Here is a 19,863-nt window from a genome sequence, read left to right on the forward strand (position 1 = left end):
AGGGAGGGAGGGAGGGAGGGAGGGAGGGAGGGAGGGAGGGAATAGTAAGCAATCACACAGCAGATTGCTCTTGAGAGGAAGGTCATAGCCCACTCTTTGGGTGATTAACACCTATTTGCACATGTATTGTTTTCTCACTCATCACACAGGCCACCATGGAGTGGGACCTGTTAGCAATGGCCCACCAGAAACAACTCTAGATTACTCCACATGAAAATTAACTCACTTTATCAGAACGGAGTATTTGTGATTAATCTTCACATAATTTAAATGTGTATACAGTGATTACATTGACTCATATGTTAATGTACGTATTATTTAACAAATGCTGGATTGTAGGCCACTTTTAGTTATCTTTGATATTAGTTGGAATATGATGAGGATACCTGAGCTCTTCATGAATTGTATATATTGTAGAATAATAGTGAAGACATCATAACTATGTAATAACACAAATGGAATCATGTAGTAAGCAAAAAAAGTGTGAAACAAATCAAAATATTTTTTATAATTTAGATTCTTCAAAGTAGCCACCCTTTTGCCTTGATGACAGTTTGGCATTCTCTGAACCAGTTTCATGGGGAGTGCTTTCCCGACAGTCTTGAAAGAGTTCCCACATATGCTGAGCACTTCTTGGCTGCTTTTTCTTCACTCTGTGGGGGAATATTGAGGCCAGGTCATCTGATGCAGCACTCCATCACTCTAATTCGTGCATTCCAAGAACCCTAACCTCAACAAAATTGAGATGGTTTGGGATAAGTCGGAACGCAGAGTGAAGGAAAAGCATATGCTGAGCATATGTGGGAACTCCTTCAAGACTGTTGGAAAAGCATTCCAGGTGAAACTGGTTCAGAGAATGCGAAGAGTGGGCAAAGCTGTCATCAAGTGTGTCTACTTTTTCGGTTACTACATGATTCCATATGTGTTATTTCATAGTTTTGATGTCTTCACTACTACTCAACAATGTAGAAAATGGTAAAAATAAATAAAAACACTTGAATGAGTAGGTGTTGTTTACATACACTTAGATTGGAGTCATTAAAACTCGTTTTTCAACCACTCAACACATTTCTTGTTAGCAAACTATATATATTTTTTAAAAGGCCTAAATAAATAATTTTCACTACTATTATTCTGACATTTCACATTATTAAACTAAAGTGGTGATCCTAACTGACCTAAGACAGGGAATTTTTACTAGGATTAAATGTCAGGAATTGTGAAAAACTGAGTTTAAATGTATTTGGCTAAGCTGTATGTTAACTTCTGACTTCAACTGTATATATTTATATATATGAGAAAATAAATAGTACTCTAAGGTGCAATGGTCTTGACCCCTTTTTAATATCAAAACATCAGAATAACCATACACCATTAAATACATCTACAACATAATGTAATGTATTGTAATGTAGGCCTAATTTTAGGCATGACCGCAGCTTACATTACTCAGTGTCTTCTCTGCTGTCTGTGTGTAGTTTTATCAGTTCTCTCTGGTACAGTAAGCTCCGCTCCAAATGGCTGTCAGTACAGCCATTCTACTTTTACTGGAGGGAAGCTTTAGAGGAAATGTACAGGATGTACAACAAGTGAGCACTGACTGAGCTTGTCCTGACTCAGCTCTTCTTTTCTGTCTTCCAGTAGCAGACTGTCGAGTCTTGGAGGGATTGCAGAGGTTTTCATCCATCCCCACCTACTTGCCTGTCAACTACCAAGTGATCAACGCAGAGTCTGCTTTCTTCCTGAAAGAGGCCAACCAGGAATTCATGAGGAACTCCAGCCTACTGTCGCGGACAGAGCCCTTCTTCATCTACCAGGCCCGCAGCATGCCCTCAGTAAACGCCAGCTATGGCCCCCTCTCTGTGGAGCAGCCTGTCACCCTGGAGCTCATCCAGAACCCTTGGGCCTTCGTGGCCTCCTCCATGTTCACCTTCAACTGGAAGGTGCAGACTTTCATCATCCAGGACAGGATCTACCTGTCCAACCCCAGGGTCCAGGTGCTGTTCTACGTGGCGGGCAGGGACTGGGATGACTACAGCGCCATCGACAAGCTGCCCTGCGTACGCATGTTTGCCTTCCACGAGACCCAGGAGGTGCGTGGCACATGCCAGCTGAAGGGGGAGCTGGGGCTGTGTGTGGCTGAGCTGGAGCCCCTGGCCGGCTGGTTCAGCCCCCCCAGCGTGGTGCCTGGGCGCCAGAGGACCATAGAGCTGGCCGAGGGGACCACAGTGGAGCTCTACTACATGTTACAATCAACAGAGGCAGGGGAATGCCACTCGGAGGAGGCCCGGAAAGGCAATTCCATCCGCTCGGATCAGGAGGGTCTGTTTGGCTCGTCCACCTCCACCCCAATGAAGAGGATCGGCAGTGTGCGTCTGTACCAGAGCCCTGCCGCCCTGGCCTTGACAGAACACAGGCTGGATAGTAACTTCCTGGTCATGGTGCCGACCACGCCCATGAGGCAGAGGGACACTGTCTCCGCCTTCATCACTGCCTCGGCCTTCTCTCCTGTGGAAATGTTCACCCTAAGGTAAGCCAATACATTAGCATAGTCTGTATTAAAGGTTGCTCATTAGACCAGTGCATATCTTCATACATAGTGTCTCTGCAATGCTGTATTACAGAGTGAATACATGTTTTAATTAACTTTCTGCAGTACACCCTAGTTGTAATTAAATTAGTAAACCCAGATTGTTTGCCAAGGATTGTAGGGCATTTGTAATGTTTGGCAGCTAGGCTGTTAGTCCTGATTTATTTGTTATCTCAGTGTTTTTTGCTGTCTCCAAAATTAAAGTTACTTTACTCAGTTTAGCCAAGCTTATATAACACAGCAAAAACAGGGAGTGGAGTATCTTTATCTAAGATAAATAGTGAAATTCAATGAAGCTGTAGGTACTAATTAGAATGTGCAGATGAGACTAAGTGAATTTGATAATTAACACACAATGCAAATGAGGATGTCATTAATTAAAATGCATTCCCATTAGCGTAATCACTGTTAGCCTGATCTTAATCACGCAGGTTGAGAACATTTATAAACCATAAGAGATGCTGTCACTAGGGGTCAAGCCAATTTGTCAACCTGTGTAAATGAAAACAAACCAACTGGCTGATCCGATTGTTTTCTGCTAAGGTGAATGGGAATGCTGACCCAGCTAGCAATGAGGAATCGGCTCATAAGCGGCCCTGTTCTGGGGGGCCGGAACTCATTGAATCGGCCTGGAATCACGTGTCGGGCTCAGCCCAGAATCAAAAAGAATGACTGCCCAGAATCGGCCCAAGTACATCGGGCCGTTTCCGTCTACCGGAATTCAGCCGACTTTGCCGGCATCTTACCAGAATCCCCCCAGAAGCGTCCAGATGCAAATTTAACAAGGACGTCCCGGCCAGCCAAACCCTTCCCTAACTCGGACGACACTGGGCCAATTGTGCGTCACCTCATAGGTCTTCCGGCCAGAGAGTAGCCCCAATTTGCCCGAGGCCCAAGTAATATGTTTGGGCCAGATAACTCACACCAGAATTGGCCCGAGCTAAATCCCCGCATCCTAGCCATCAGTAATACTGCCAAATGCGACCCTGACTCTTGCCACATGATGTCGGCCGAGTCTGACACTCAGCTGAGTGACCCAAATCTCAGACGGAATCAGCCCAGATCCACTGTGCTAACTGGGGACTGCACACGGCTCAGAGCGTATGATGTGTTGCACTGAAAATGGTCCGAGCGGGAAACACGTGCGCCTAATCGTGCGCCTAATGACTTCTGGAAAAGGGCCGCTTCTGGGCCGATTCCTCATTGCTAGCTGGGTCGTTATGCACTTGGTCTCTGTAGCGCTGTCATTCTCTATTGTGGTACACTATGCGTGCATCTTTGAGCAATAATTTTAATGTTACATTTACAGGAAGTTCAACCATAAACACATTCCCAGGTGTTTCTTTAGATAACCTCTCTGGGATTTGTGGGACTGGCGTCCCACCTCGATAACAGCCAATGAAATTGCAGGGCTCCAAATTCAAACAACAGAAATCTCATAATTAAAATTCTTCAAACATACAAGTTTTATATACCATTTTAAAGATAAACTTCTTGTTATCCAACCACAGTGTCCGATTTCAAAAAGGCTTTACGGCGAAAGCACACCATGCGATTATGTTAAGACAGCGCCTAGTCACAAAAAACCATAAGACATTTTCCAGCCAAGGAGAGGGCTCACAAAAGTCAGAAATTATGATATTTGATGATCTTCATCTCATGGCACTCCCAGGACTCCATGTTACACAATAAATGTTTGTTTTGTTCAATAAAGTCCCTCTTTATGTCCAAAAACCTCAGTTTAAATTGGTGCGTTACGTTCAGTAATGCATTGTCTCAAATAACATCCGGTGAAATTGCAGAGAGCCAAATCAAATTACAGAAATACTCATCATAAACATTGATACAAGTGTTACACATAGGTTTAAAGATAAACTTCTTGTTAATCCAGCCGCTGTGTCAGATTTCAAAAAGGCTTTACGTCGAAAGCAAACCATACTATTATCTGAAGATAGCACCCCATCAAACAAACACAGACAATCATATTTCATCCCACCAGGCGCAACACAAAAGTCAGAAATAACAATATATTTCATGCCTTATCTTTGAAGATCTTCTTTTGTTGTCACTCCAATATGTCCCATAAACATCACAAATGGTCCTTTTGTTCGATTAATTCCATCATTATATCTCCAAAAGTTCAATTTATTTGGCGCGTTTGATCAAGATAAACACTGGTTCCAACTCGCGGAACATGACTACAAAATATCTAATAAGTTACCTGTAATCGTTGTCCAAACATTTCAAACAACTTTCCTAATACAACTTTAGGTATTTTTTAAAGTAAATAATAAGATACATTTTAAGACGGGATAAACTGTGTTCAATAGCGGATAAAAAACCAAGTGGAGCGAGCTTTCAGGTAACGTGCCCCAACCACAACAGTACACTTCACTTGACCCTCGTTCTGAACAGGGCTACTTCTTCATTTCTCAAAGGAAAAACATCAACCAATTTCTAAAGACTGTTGACATCCAGTGGAAGCGATAGGAACTGCAAGCAACTGCCTTAGAATTCTAGATTCCCATTGAAAACTCATTGAAAAGAGAGTGACCTCAAAAAAAATGATTGGTTGGTTTGTCTTCTGGGTTTTGCCTGCCAAATAAGTTCTGTTACACTCACAGACATCATTCAGACAGTTTTATAAATGTCAGAGTGTTTTCCATCCAAATGTACTAATACGATGCATATCCTAGCTTCTGGGCCTGAGTAGCAGGCAGTTAACTTTGGGCACGCTTTTCATCCGGACGTGAAAATACTGCCCCCTAGCCTAGAGAGGATAACAGCAAAAGCACAATTTGTACAGAAGAAGCTAGCTAGTTATGCTAACGTTAGCTAGCTAGCTAAATAAAAAAATAATGTTTACAATGCCATGGCTGAATGCCTCTTGATTCAACTAACTTCCCACATTGATTTTAATCAGAACAGGACGTCCATTCCATTTAGCTACTTTGTTGTAATTCTCAGGTCAAAATATTTAAGCAAATTATCCCAATTCTAGTAGTAGTAGCTTGTGACTAGTTAATATTGAACAACATGTTTAAGTAGCCTAGGCTATATTATATTTTATATGAACAGGCTGATCTGTTGCTGTGGAATTCATAAGGGAGTGAACTTTATTTATAATAAGGTTTACATTGAGAAAATCGGACCCCTCTGAAATGAAAATGGATGGCCACCCTTACAGCAAAATATATTTTACCAAGTGACAAGGTGGATAGCAGAGAACATGTCTCCCGTTTACCTTCACTTTTTGGACAGACCAGAGACGTAGATATGCAGTTTTAGAAACTGTTCTTCGTCCTGTAATATTACATGGCAACGTGGGAATTTTGTGGTTTTGCAGACCCCAATGACAAGAGTAGGGATGGAAAGATCTCCCATATAGTAAAAACATTGCATTAATCTATTATCGTATTTGCAGGTCCGAGAAAAAGTAGCCTTATAAACATTTAAAGCAGTTCTACATCATTTTACATATTATCAGAATATGTTTTTAATACCACACAAATTACAAAAATGACAGGCTAAGAATGGACAAAGAGATAGGCCTATTTGTTAATGTTATCATATTTCTCCAATGCCAAATCGGCATGTCTTGTTTGCAACAAAACTGTCCCTGTTTGCAAATCATTTAATTTGAGACTTCATTGGGAGTTTGAGCATGGTACTTTCAAAAGTTAAGCCTACATTTCCACCCCAGACAGAGTAGGCCTACCGATGCTTCTCTTCTTCCGTGGCCAACAAGAGAAGGTCACAAGTGTTTCTCTGAAGGCTGTCTGGATTTAAACATCTTCTATTGTACAACAATGAATAGCTTATTCAATTGATGGTGATAGAATTAGATTACCTCCCAAGCAAAGGCAATGCTATCCCCATATGCATCTTACAGTTTGTTTGTAGCATAAAGCACTGCGGACCGAAGCGCTGTTATAGATATCTTTATATAATCTGGTCCGTTTTATTTCCTTCAAAATCTTAAACTAACAAGGGTGTGCTTTTTACCATTTTCTTTAATAAAAGGTAGACCTATGGCATACCCTCTCATACCCCCTCAATTTGAGTCTTGATTTTAACTTAACAGCCCTTCATTGATACAGAGGAAGAGTATTTAAAGATTGCATGGTGGGTGGAGGAATTGACTGACACATCTATGGATATAGCAGCCTAGAGCCTACTTTTGTCTGTCAAAAGTGGTAGGCCCTCTTGTTTCTTAAATAGGCTCCAACACAAGGCTCTCTTGTTTTTAGTAAAGTCTAATTAAAATGAAGACAGGTTAAATTCATTATGTCTACTCGAATTTGCCTGCTGTCTGCCCCATGAGCTGTCCATTTCTGATTGATTATGCCTCAACTGCTGCTTCAAGTATCTTCACCACAATGTAGCTTACTCAAATCTGTCTTATTGTGAGGTCAATAACTCTGATAAATACATCATGGGCAAGAAACACATTATTTTAATTAAAATAAATTATAGTAGTAGCAAGCTATCAAAGTTGACCTCTGGTCCTCCTTCTCATCTTCACGCTCTCCTTCTCAAACTGAAAAGAACATAGGCTATGGACTCGTCCGCAAGCAAGATAGTGCCTTTTTTGGACTAGGCCCAATCAACAACAAAAATTGGGAAGAAACCTTGGACTGTTCTCCTGAACTACCACCATAGCCCTACACAGCATAGCCATTGGTTAGGCAGTACACAATGGAATATCCATTGCGGTGTGTAATGCAGCCTAGTTTTATTTACACCATCCCAGCAGCTATCTTAGAAATCTAACTTTGCTCTGTGCTTCTCCGAGCATACACTTCGTAGCCTATGGCCTATAGGCAATGGATCATTTGATTGAGACCACACTAAATAGCCTGTAGGCGCGCTTGATATTGCGCGCCCAGCAGAGAATCAGAGAAGATGAGCGACACTGGGCACACATTGATATACACTGAGTATACCAAACATTAGGAGCGCCTTCCTAATATTGAGTTGCACCCCTCCAATTGTCTCAAGGCTTAGAAATCCTTCTTTAACCGGTCCCCTCCCTTTCATCTACATTGATTGAAGGGGATTTGACAAGTCACATCAATAAGGGACTATAGCTTTCACCTGGATTCACCTGGTCAGACTATGTCATGGAAAGAGCTTCTTAATGTTTTGTTCTTAATGTTTTGTATACTAAATAATGTTTTGCATAATAAGCAACTCATTCTAAACACTGAGAAATATGGAATTGTTATCAATTACAAATTACATGACTCTCCCCTGGACTAAATTTGAAAAATTCTAAACTCTCCCCTTGACTGAAATTTAAAAAGCATGACCCTCCCCCATTTTCCTTCAGGTAACCATTCTGTACATTTTTATCTGTCCCTAACATTGTTGGACAGATTTAAAAGCTCTTTGTTCTTTGTATCCATAGAGCCACTTCTTTTTTCCTATAGTCCAACCTTCCAATCAGAAATTGGGAGAACACTCATTTAGAATGCCTCTGAAGCTTTAACAGTACTTACGTGTGGGTGTGTGTGTATGTGTGTGTGTGTGTGTGTGTGTGTGTGTGTGTGTGTGTGTGGCAAGTGTTAAACTTCAAGAACATTGATAAGAGGGAGTAGGTCGACTTAGGGGCTCCGAGTGGGCTTCCGGCACACAATTGGCCCAGTGTCTTTGGGGTCTGGCTGGGGTAGGCCGTCATTGTAAATAAGAATTTGTTCTTAACTGACTTGCCTAGTTAAATCAGAAAATAAAAACATTGTTAGCATTAATAGCTGTATGCTACATCTACTTTTGTGTTGTTTATGGTGAAAATGCCATTAAAAACATTATGATACAAATTATGTTGTGTTTCTTTCCCTTATAAACAAAACATAGTATGCCTATAACTCAATGCAGTGCTTTTGTTAATAGATTTTTTTTAGGGGCAAATTTTAGCAAAATTGAAAATAGATGAATGAGATGAATGAGATGAAATGCTATTAACTAATGTCATAAACTCAATTTATTATTTTAATTATTTGACAGCCTTAATAGGAACCAATAAACTTAGTCAAACTTCTATGATGGCATATAATATATTATATGTCATATGTTATATAATATATTTTATAATTGTTATACACATTATAATTTATAGGTTAGTGCCAACATCCATCTTTCTTCCTATTGTCACTTACCAATGCAGTAGAATAAATACATATTATGTATCCAGAATGATAAGAACATGATTAAACATCTCTTCACAGTAACAGTAACCTACTCTGAGCCACTTAGTTCAGCAGTATACAGGTCAAGCTAAATATAATTACAGTCTGTCAGTGGTACTGTAAACAACTTCGGCTGTGAGTCCCACTCTCAGTCTTCACCTCACCTCAACTCCATGTTTACTCAGAGACACTTGCTGCGACAGAAAGCAGTAATGAGAACTCATTTTTTATGTCCAATCATAGCCAATGGGTTGTTTGATTGGCACATTTCTTCTGGACCCACTTTGATGTTTCCATCTTGTGACAACATGTCTAGGGTGATTGGAAGAGAAGGCAAGTTCGGATCTGGCCAAGCTCCATGGGTGATTAAAAACTCAGAAGTGGGAAAGATTATAAGTATACTCTTATTTGTATACTTACAAGTTAATTAAGACTGGAAACATAAACAAACAGATTGAAAGAATCTAATATGGATTGTGAAGTGATTGCACAAACTTTGTGACATTCACTTAATTACTGAAGTGAAAAGTGATAAAACTAGACAATTTATTCCTTTGAAGAAACGTCCAAGTCCACCTTTCTTCCTTGTTTTTTTTTCGGTGAAGATTTCCTCGAATTCATCAAACTAGACAATCTATTCCTTGGAAGCAACATCCAAGTCCACCCCTCTACCTTGGTTTGTTGGCTTAGATTTGATTGACTTTCTACCGGAATTTCTTGACGTCCAAGTATGATGTGATACATGTGTTAGATGGAACAATCCCCTCCACCAGACTCATCACAAGGCCCTCATCACTAACCACTGAATGACAAACTCCTCACTAGCAGAGTGTGACACAGAGCCAGTCTCATCAGTTTCCAGTCTCTCAAGAGGAAGAATGTGTTACCATAGTATAGATATATTTTTGTATGATTGGAAATTCCCCTCTTATTTAAATACAAAGGAGAATGTTCCTCTCGGTGTTAGTAACTATTGATGCAAGGCTGCTAACATGAGTCAGTGTTGAGATTTGCAATTCCCATTGGCAAATACTATAAGGTATCTAAGCAGGGTTCAAACAAGTTTTGGGATCAGAGAACATTGCTGTACGCCATAATGATCCATCTGGACTGAATAGGATTACACAGGATTAGGCCTGATTATTGTTTGTTCTGGTGTGTTGATTCTCTTTTGATATTTTCCTGCTGTGCTAAGTTGATGAGTGGGTACTAACAGAATGTCAATACATAACTGATTGCCCTATCAAGTCCAATTATGCCATTTTATCTTGTTTATGAGTATTGGATTCCTGCAACCCGGCCTATTCATCTCCTTTTAAAAGAACAGTATTACAGAAAAGGATAGGAATAGGCCTAGTATCCAAGATTTGAAGGACAATTAACAGAAATGTTCAAGTAATACATAACAAGAAGTCATTAATTAACATACAGGGCTCTATTTTAACAAACCTAACGCAATGGTAAATCTGATGCGCTCTTTGAAAATGGGGATGGATACGAGCCGAATGGAGTATGCACTGCAGGTACTGTAGGCCTATGTGAGTTGTGAATAATGAAAAAGCATGATGGGTAGACCCCACGATTAGACCATTGTAATTATAAGAGAGACACCAGCCACATTTCTGTTGAACCAGCTTTTGTTATAGTACGGTAAGGGTAGCTTACTAAGGGCCTGTTTTGTAATCAATCGAAACGGAAAACAAATCATGTTTACAGGAAAAAACCTTAACCCCTGTGTGGTGTTTGGGTCTGTGGGACCTATTTTCAGTGTTTACTAAAATAAAAAATAAAAAATAAATTATTTTTTCAAACTGAGACTCATTGGCCTTAGCTCATTACTGTGAAGAACATGCAAAATAACACATTTTCATTGAGTGCACACTGTGCACCCCCCTAGACATTAATATTACATATGTGGCGTTCGGGTCCACTGGACCCAAGGGTAATAAAAGTGTGGGAAAGTGTGTGTGTAGGTGAAAACAAGTAAAAATGAAACAAAAATATATGCTGTGTGCCTTCACTCTGTCTTTTCCTCCTCGCTGGGCCTGCTGTTTCAACATAGCACCAAGAACTTGTCTGTCTCCCTGCCTGTCTGCCTGTCTCGCACTCTATACCCTTTGTGGTGTGTGAAACTACGCAATGTCTTGCGGGAACCTGCACAATGTTATTACAATACATTATTTCGATACATTGTAAACAATTCTTTATTTTCCCAAACTACCCCAGCCAGGTGCAAATTTGGGGGATGGACACAACAAATAAATAGCTTTGTATGTGTGGCTTCTAACCACAATCAATCAGTATGGCAAAAATAATTTCTGCTCAGAGGCCCATAGAATTTTTCTTTGCAGAGAGAGAAGCTAGTGTGGAAGGAGTGTCTTCCACTTTGGAAGATTAAGAATTTAATCTGTCAATTGGGAGTCTGACAGTCAGTTGGAAGAAGAGGATGAGATTGACCCTCATCCAGCCCCAGTACCAGCCCGTCAGCAGCCAGCCCCTGGACCAGCCCATCAGCAACCAGCTCATCAGCAGCCTGCAGGAGGAGAAATATGGATGTCAAATTTTTTTTGAAAATGAATGGTCTTCTTGCTCAAGGACTGAGCCACCCCGCATGGTTGCCAATGTGATAAGGATGCAACCAGGGCCGACGCGGATGGTGGTTACTGATGTGCAGGACATAAAGTCTTCTTTTGAACTGTTCATCACATACACCATACAGAACATTATTCTGGACTGCATTAATTTGGAGGGAGGTGTGTTTTTGGAGAGGGATGGAAGTAGATGGGCCAAACTCATTTACATGCATACTTTGGGGTTCTTATGCTTGCTGGTGTTTTAAGATCCAATGAGGAATCCACAGGCTCCCTGTGGGATGCAGAATCCAAAGAATCCACAGAATCCCTGTGGGATGCAGAAACTGGCAGAGAACTTTTCAGTGCAGCAATGTCTCTGGAAAACTTCCACATTGTTTCCAGGAATATCAGCTTCGATAACCCAGAAACCAGACCATCTCGGCGGCAGAGACACAAGCTAGCTGCAATCAGGTCAGTGTGGGACAAGTGGGTGGAACTCCTTCCCCTGTTTTACAACCCTGGGCCCAACGTTACTGTTTATAAGTAGCTTATGCCATTTTGGGACCTCTACCCCTTCAGGCAGTACATACAGTCTAAACCTGCAAAATATGGAATCAAGATCTGGGCTGCCTGTGATACTGCTTCATCATATGCGTGGAACTTGCAAGTGTATACGGGCAAGCCAGATGGAGGAGCCCTTGAAAAGAACAAAGGGATGCAGGTTGTCCTGGACATGAATCAGGGACTCCGTGGCCACAACATCACATGCGATAACTTCTTTACTTCGCACAAGCTGGGACTGGAGCTCCTCAAGAGGAAGCTGATGATGATAGGAACAGTGTGAAAAAACAAGCCAGAGCTCCCACGTTAGCTGTCAAATACACGGAACAGGCCTATCAATACCTCTAAGTTTGTGTTCACAGCCGACACGTCCCTAGTGTCCTACGTGACAAAGAAAGGCAAAAATGTGGTACTCATGAGTATGCTGCATAGGGATGGGAGAATCTGTGGCCAGGAACATCAAAAATCAGGAATCATAATGGATTACAATGCCACAAAAGGAGCTGGTGTCCCATCTGCCCGACCCACAGAACCAACAACTCCAATAACAGAAGTACGTGTGAGTGATGTCGTTGCATGTGTGTGTGTCTGACTCTCCTACTGCTGTAACTAGATATGTGAGTGAGTGAGATGTTAGTTAAATTCAGTGTGATGTGTGTGGACTCAAGAAGGACAGAAAGTGCAAGAAATACATTTGCAACACACGCACAGTACAACTCTGTCCCTCATGTGGTGTGTAGACCGGCCTTAATGTGTGTTCAATGGGGCTCATTATCATTTCCATAAAATGCTGGATGTAAAATGTTTCCTTACAAATATTAACCATGTATGCTGTCTATATTGTTTGTAATTGATATAAGACAACATCTAAGTATTAAGTATTAAATATTTTTACTGAAATTGTTATGGTTGTATTGTTTTAAAAACCCAATAATGTTGTGGGTCCATCAGACTCGCGAACATTGTGTGAATAACAAAAACAAGAATACCACACAAGGGTTAAATTAACACTAAGACCAGCTTTTGGTTGGTCTTAAAAGGATCCAACCCTTTTTTTCAATTTTCGCCTAAAATGACATACCCAAATCTAACTACCTGTAGCTGGGGAAAATGCTATTCACATTAATCAAATCAAATCAAATGTATTTATATAGCCCTTCTTACATCAGCTGATATCTCAAAGTGCTGTACAGAAACCCAGCCTAAAACCCCAAACAGCAAGCAATTCAAGTGTAGAAGCACGTTGGCTAGGAAAAACTCCCTAGAAAGGCCAAAACCTAGGAAGAAACCTAGAGAGGAACCCCTATGAGGGGTAGCCAGTCCTCTTCTGGCTGTGCCGGGTGGAGATAATAACAGAACATGGCAACGATGTTCAAATCTTCATAAATGACCAGCATGGTCAAATAAGAATAATCACAGTGGTTGTCGAGGGTGCAACAAGTCAGCACCTCAGGAGTAAATGTCAGTTGGCTTTTCATAGCCGATCATTGAGAGTATCTCCACCGCTCCTGCTGTCTCTAGAGAGTTGAAAACAGCATGTCTGGGACAGGTAGCACATCCGGTGAACAGGTCAGGGTTCCATAGACGGAGGCAGAACAGTTGAAACTGGAGCAGCAGCACAGCCAGGTGGACTGGGGACAGCAAGGAATCATCATGCCAGGTAGTCCTGAGGCCTACGTTAGCTCAACGGTCCAGTGGGGGAAACACCGATCCCATAGAGGTTAAATATCCCCACCAGAACATGCTGAAATTGGCACTTTGCACATTTTTAAGGACACACCTCAGATACTGCCAACCCTCCCACCTCAGTCCAAGCAAGCTCATATAAAACAGATAAATTACCAATCCTGGCGCTAGGGTTTGAAAATAGAAGAGCGCAGGCTTTAACAGACGAAATTTCAAACGAACATGCATTTGACAATTGTGCTGTCTTAACGCCAGCCGAAAATAGAGCCCAATATGTTTTCAGCAATCATTGTAAGACTATAATTAGTGTGGTTATAAGGCATTCATAATTTAACATCCCTCAGTATTAGATGGTTTATATGCAAATCGGGTTACCACAAAAGCTAGAGTACTGACTTAAAATGATATTTTCCACAGGACATGTAGTATCATAAAGAAAGGCAAGTTCACTAAAGGAACGTGCCCTACTTACAAACAATTCAATCACACAGCATGCTTACCGCCGACCACACTATCTTTGTAGCCTATGTACTGTTGATCAATGTCAGTGGATTCGCCACATAGCTTGCATTTTGACATAGATTGATGGGAGTCACACAGTGACTTGCTATTAGAGGAGGGAAGCCTCTTAAAACCTGATGGTTACTATGTCCCTGTCTAATGATCTAAATAACCTCCTCATCCAAACAAGTGTAGAGTCCATATTTAAAACAGCCAGAGATGCATTAGCTTGAAGGTAGCTCAATAACACAATGCAGTGTTTCATGATGACACTCAATACGCTGAGACATTATGAAGTGAGGCTCAGGTTTTAGAAGTTCTTTTGAAACCACCTCTGTGTGATCAGAAAGCTGTCGTTAGAGGTCTTTAGCATGACCTCTGACAACAGAGACAGCAGTGCCTTCAGAAGGGCAGATTGAACACAGGGCACTGAGTCGATATTAGCATCAATACAAAGATGGAATAACAGCTTTTGATTTCATGCTTCCTTCATGTAAGACCTCTGATTTTTCTAGACTGAGGCCGTGTTTGTGTCCCTGCGTGCCTGTGTGCATTTGTGTGTCTGTGGCAGTGCACAGCTGTGTGTTTGCGAGTTTTGGTGTATACAGTATGTTTATTTGTTTGTGTCTGTGTATACTTGTAATGCCAGATAAATAATCTTGCTTCTCCCTTTGTAATTTGTTTTAATCATTTGCCTCCCACCAAGAACAGTCTACAAAACATTGGCCTGAAAACAGATTTAAATTAAACTTGGAGCTGTCAGCTGTGAGAGAAATTGGGAAGTGTATGTATGTGTGTGCGTGTGTGTGTGTGTGTGTGTGTGTGTGTGTGTGTGTGTGTGTGTGTGTGTGTGTGTGTGTGTGTGTGTGTGTGTGTGTGTGTGTGTGTGTGTGTGTGTGTGTGTGTGTGTGTGTGTGTGTGTGTGTGTGTGTGTGTGTGTGGGTGTGAGTGTACTCGGGAGCGGGTGCACACTCTGAATGCCAATAGCATGAACTACTTAGGGGAATCAATTTGCCTCATCTTTAAAAGGCATTGCATCAGTGAGCATATTATCTGCTATTACGCTTCATTATGTGTGCTGATGGACAACAGTGAACTAATGTTTGCAGCGTGGCCTGACAAATCAGCAGGTGCAGGATGCTATGACTCAGAGGCTGCTCAGAGGAGGGGAATGGGGGGTGGAAGTAGGGACCTGCAGAGATGCCAGGTCTTTACTAAAGCTTCAGGGTTGAGTGTGTTAGAATGCTTGGCAGGAGGGTGCGCAGATTACTTGTTTCACCTCTTGTGAGAGGAGTGTTGTTAAATGACGAATTGTTAAGTGATTTAATTTGATTTCGAAAGGTTTTCCTGGACAGGTTTTTACCTCTGATTATACAACATCATGACCCAGAATGCCTCAGTAACATTGCTCTACAGTTGTGTTGGTTGTATTCTCTCTCCTTCTATTCCAAACACTATTCCAAAGGCATACCCTAGGTATTTCTCTAAACCTCTCCTCTGCTCCAGGCTTTAGGTAAGGTTTTTCTTTGTCACTTTTATTATAATAATTTGGTGGGTGCTGATATTTGTCCTATTTCCCAGATGTAAAACTATGTATTATACACGTGTGAATTGCAATTTTATTTTTTTGCATATACCAACTACCCAGAGAGGAGTCACAGCCAGGGTCTGCCATTATCAACAGTGACCCTGGAGCAATAAGGGTTAAGCGCCTTGCTCAAGGGGACATTGACAGATTTTTTTGACCTTGTTGGCTCGGGGATTCAATATTGCGACTTTCCAGTTACTGGTTTTCATAACTGTGACCTTAATTGCCTACTGTCTGTAAGCTGTTAGTGTCTGAACAACCGTTCCGCAGGTGCATGTTCATTAAATGTTTATGGTTCATTGAATAAGCATGGGAAACAGTGTTTAAACCCTTTACAATGAAGATCTGTGAAGTTATTTGGATTTTTACGAATTATCTTTGAAAGACAGGGTCCTGAAAAAGGGATGTTTCTTTTTTTTACTGAGTTTATGTATCCTGAACCCTGTGGTGGTGGTGCAGCTCAACTCTTTAGTGGTGCAGCTCAACTCTTTAGTGGTGCAGCTCAACTCTTTAGTAGTGCAGCTCAACTCTTTAGTGGTGCAGCTCAACTCTTTAGTGGTGCAGCTCAACTCTTTAGTGGTGCAGCTCAGATCAGAGATCCAAAGGAGATATTGTCTCAATTCTCAACACTCTAGATCTCCCTTGAATGTATCTGGTCAACAGCAGTGTGCTCAGTATGAGTATCAGTATGGCCATCCAAGGCCAGGGTAAAGGTGAGTGACTTTTACTGTGGCCTGAGCCTGACACGGTGCACTGCTTTAAACTGGACCCATATTTACCGTCTGCTCAGGGTTTATAGAGGAAGGAAGGTCTCTCTCTGTTATAGTTTGTGTGCTTACTGCACAAAAGACCAGACTATACGAAGGCTGATTCCTTTACTGTAACTTTATTCATCCGCCCCCTCTCTCTTTGTAACTAGAGGGAGGACACAACAGAACAATATTTCCATTAGGACGATAAGTACAGAATTAGATGGTTAAGTGCTTCTGTGTAGAATAATGGACAACAGTAACCAATGCCTGTGTGAGAATACACAACCTTGCTTATGGTGTTAAAAGGCCAAGCGAGTGAGTTCCTATCCCAAAGCTAATGTTAAAACATTCTGATCTGTCCCAGAAGCCTGAAACTTACTCCAGGCCCATAATGGGGTAATGACATTTCAGCGCCATAATCATCTACTATAAACAGCTATGAAATCAGATGCTAATTTAGTTGGAGCGCACGATAGCTATGTGATGAAAACCCAAGTGAATGCCGCTTCATATAATGTCCATGGTGGCAGGTAGCCTAGCGAGCATTGGGCCAGTAACTGAAAGGTCGCTGGTTTGATTACCTCAGCCGACAAGTTGAAAAAATGGGTGGAATTTGTTTTAGGGTTTGATGTAACACTATGGTTGACCCTTGAAAACAACACATTTCATTGCACCTATCCAGAGTATGTGACAATAAAACATCTGTATTATTCATAGCTGGCCACATTATGATGAAACTATTATTTCATATGAAATTGAGATGTAAGCACCCCAGAGATCAGATGGTTGAGATAAGATAAAATATCATATGGCATTGAAGGCCGTACATGAGATGGTTAGATCGATAGGGTGACAAGCTGATCTTTAGATACTGAGTGATTTGTTGTGAGATCTACCAAAAGGCAGTTGTGTTTGTCTGTAGGTTCACAACATGCAAAATGAATCACAAATTGCAGCTGGCATAAATTAAATATATTTCCTCCCTACAATTCCAATAGCCAATAGAGCCATTACCAGAGGCATGGATCAGTTTGATTATTGTGTGTCTTTACAGCTGCCCAATTGCCCAGTGCGCCAGTGTAATTTCTTTGTGTGAGCTCATGAGCACAATGATAAATGTGTTCAGTAGAAAGGGACAAAAACACAGCCCATTTGAGCATGCAGCAGATCGTTTTACTGATAGCAATTCTCCTCACGTTTTCAATAAGGCAGCACGGGAGGCTCTACTAGTTGACAAAATCCAACACCTTTTCTGCTGAGCTTGTCTATTGGAACTTAGCCCATTAAGGTCTTACATTTTTATTAGCCGGAAGATTGGATCACCTGTGGCCCAGCCAGCAGGTGACACATGTCCTGTTAACAAACAGTCTTGCCAAAGTTCCACCGTCTGTCTGGAGAGAAATACTGTACTGTACCACTCATTCACTGGGCTGAGCAGGGCCCTGTCCACTTAGCCCCCTGGTTCAGTCACTCACCCACCACACTGCATGCAGATTCATAGGGCCACTTATCACCTGTAAAGACACTTGCAAAATGCAATGTTGTTGTTTAATATGGCCCTCGCTCAGATTGCGCAGATAAGATCACTCCTTACTGTTTTAATTCTTCTTCTGATGTTGACCAAACATAACACTTCTTCTATTTGTGAATATGCTAATTGAAAGCTGACCAGTATGTGACACCTCACAGGTATAAATGTTCTCTGTGGGAAGTTAATGGAGGTCAGACTCTTGATGGCAAAAATAAAATAAATAAATAAACACTAATAACAATAGAGCTGTACACTCTTAGTTAAAAAGGGTTCCAAAAGTGTTCTTCAGCTGTCCCCATAGGAGAACCCTTTTTGGTTCCAGGTAAAAAACCTTTTTGGTTTCCAGGAGGACCGTTTTGGGTTCCATGTAAAGCCCTCTGGAAAGGGTTCTACATGGAACCCAAAAGGGTTCTACCTAGAACCAAAAAGGGTTCTTAAAAGGGTTCTCCTATCAGGACAGCTGAAGAATTATTTGAGATTCTATAAAACACCTTTTCTAAGAGTGTAAGGAATGGATCTTAACACATCTCTATATGTTCATTCATTCAAGTGAATTAATTATGTGCAGTACGACTGAATTAAATCATGATCATATATTCTATTCAGTAGAGAGAAATAATTAAAGGGTCAACTTATTCAATCATCATAGTGTTGTATTTCCCTGCTGCAGACCGTTTTTCCCCTCGTCTCTGATCAAAGCAATATTCTTATAATTAATTACAATCTCTAATCCATAATAATGTCACGTGGCCTTTGTTCAGCTCCAATTTCATTATTTTGCTGATTGTGTTAATTGATTCAAGATCACCTTAGATGTCCATGAAAAGCATGTTGAATCACAAAATTAAGCATTAGCACTAATGGCAGAGCATTTTGATTAGGGAATTGCAAAATCTGGTAAAACAAGGACTTTCATGGCCATTTATTAATCAATTTAGACTTTTTCTGAATCTATATTCAGAGTTGACAGATAAATGTTTTCTGACTCATTAAATGAATTAATCTGCTAAATAGATTGGGTAGAAAAATCAACTATCTTCCTCTGAGGTGGGTGGTGGGAGGAGTTGCTCATCCTAATATACTTCTGTTCATTTTCCTAAAATATTTTCAAAAAGACCACCATGCATGGAAATATATGTTGTACATTGAGACACAGAAAGTACCATAACATTTCCTTTCATTGATGTTAGGACTAGATTACCAGAATGTACGGTATGTCTCCAGGCTACATATACCTCAAGTAGGTTATCCGTGTAGATTTTAAGTAAAGTGCATTTCATGAGTTCTCACTACTAATTAACCTCATTTGAAAAAAATTCAGAATTCTAACATTGTTTTCCATTTCCTTTGAATATCAAGTGCATTCTGTCACCACTGTGTAGCATATCAGTGAATAGATTCAGAAAAGCATACAGAAATGGAAAAATAGATTTGTATGCTATAATTTGCAGTTTGGGATCTTAAAAGAAAGAGTCATCATGGTGTGCAATGTGATGTGTGAAAAGCCCAAGGACATATTTTGTGGGAGCCCACATAATCACTGTCTGCTCTAAGTTTCTATTGATTCTAAAAGGGATGGTTGTGATGGTTCTGCAGCTTCAGCCATGGGTAGAGGGGGGTGTATTCCATTTAATTAGCCCCCCCCCCCCCCACTTAAAGGTCCAGTGCAGCCATTTTTTATCAATAAAATAATTTCTGGATAAAAAAAAGTATTACCCTACTGTAATAGTTTTCCATTAAAATGGACCCCCCAAAAATTGGGGGCATAAAAACATATTGTGTAAGGACTGTCTGGGAGTGGTCTGAGTGGGGAGGGGAAAACTCTCTTTGAAAACTCTCTTTGTTGTTGGTATATTAATCAATTTGACGCCTGGTGATGTCACCTGGCAAGCC

At 40.9% G+C, this 19,863-nt stretch overlaps 1 protein-coding gene across 1 annotated transcript in view; it reads left to right on the forward strand.

Moving 5' to 3' along the window:
* si:dkeyp-14d3.1 (transmembrane protein 132C) overlaps positions 1-19,863 on the forward strand; it is a 214,602-nt gene that overhangs the window by 49,811 nt on the left and 144,928 nt on the right. The window contains exon 2 of the mRNA XM_031830154.1: positions 1,642-2,530. Coding sequence (XP_031686014.1) covers positions 1,642-2,530 — 889 coding nt within the window. The remainder of the gene's footprint in view (positions 1-1,641; positions 2,531-19,863) is intronic.

This window comes from Oncorhynchus kisutch, linkage group LG8 (genome assembly GCF_002021735.2).
Source record: "Oncorhynchus kisutch isolate 150728-3 linkage group LG8, Okis_V2, whole genome shotgun sequence".
In the NCBI taxonomy this organism is placed as follows: domain Eukaryota; kingdom Metazoa; phylum Chordata; class Actinopteri; order Salmoniformes; family Salmonidae; genus Oncorhynchus; species Oncorhynchus kisutch.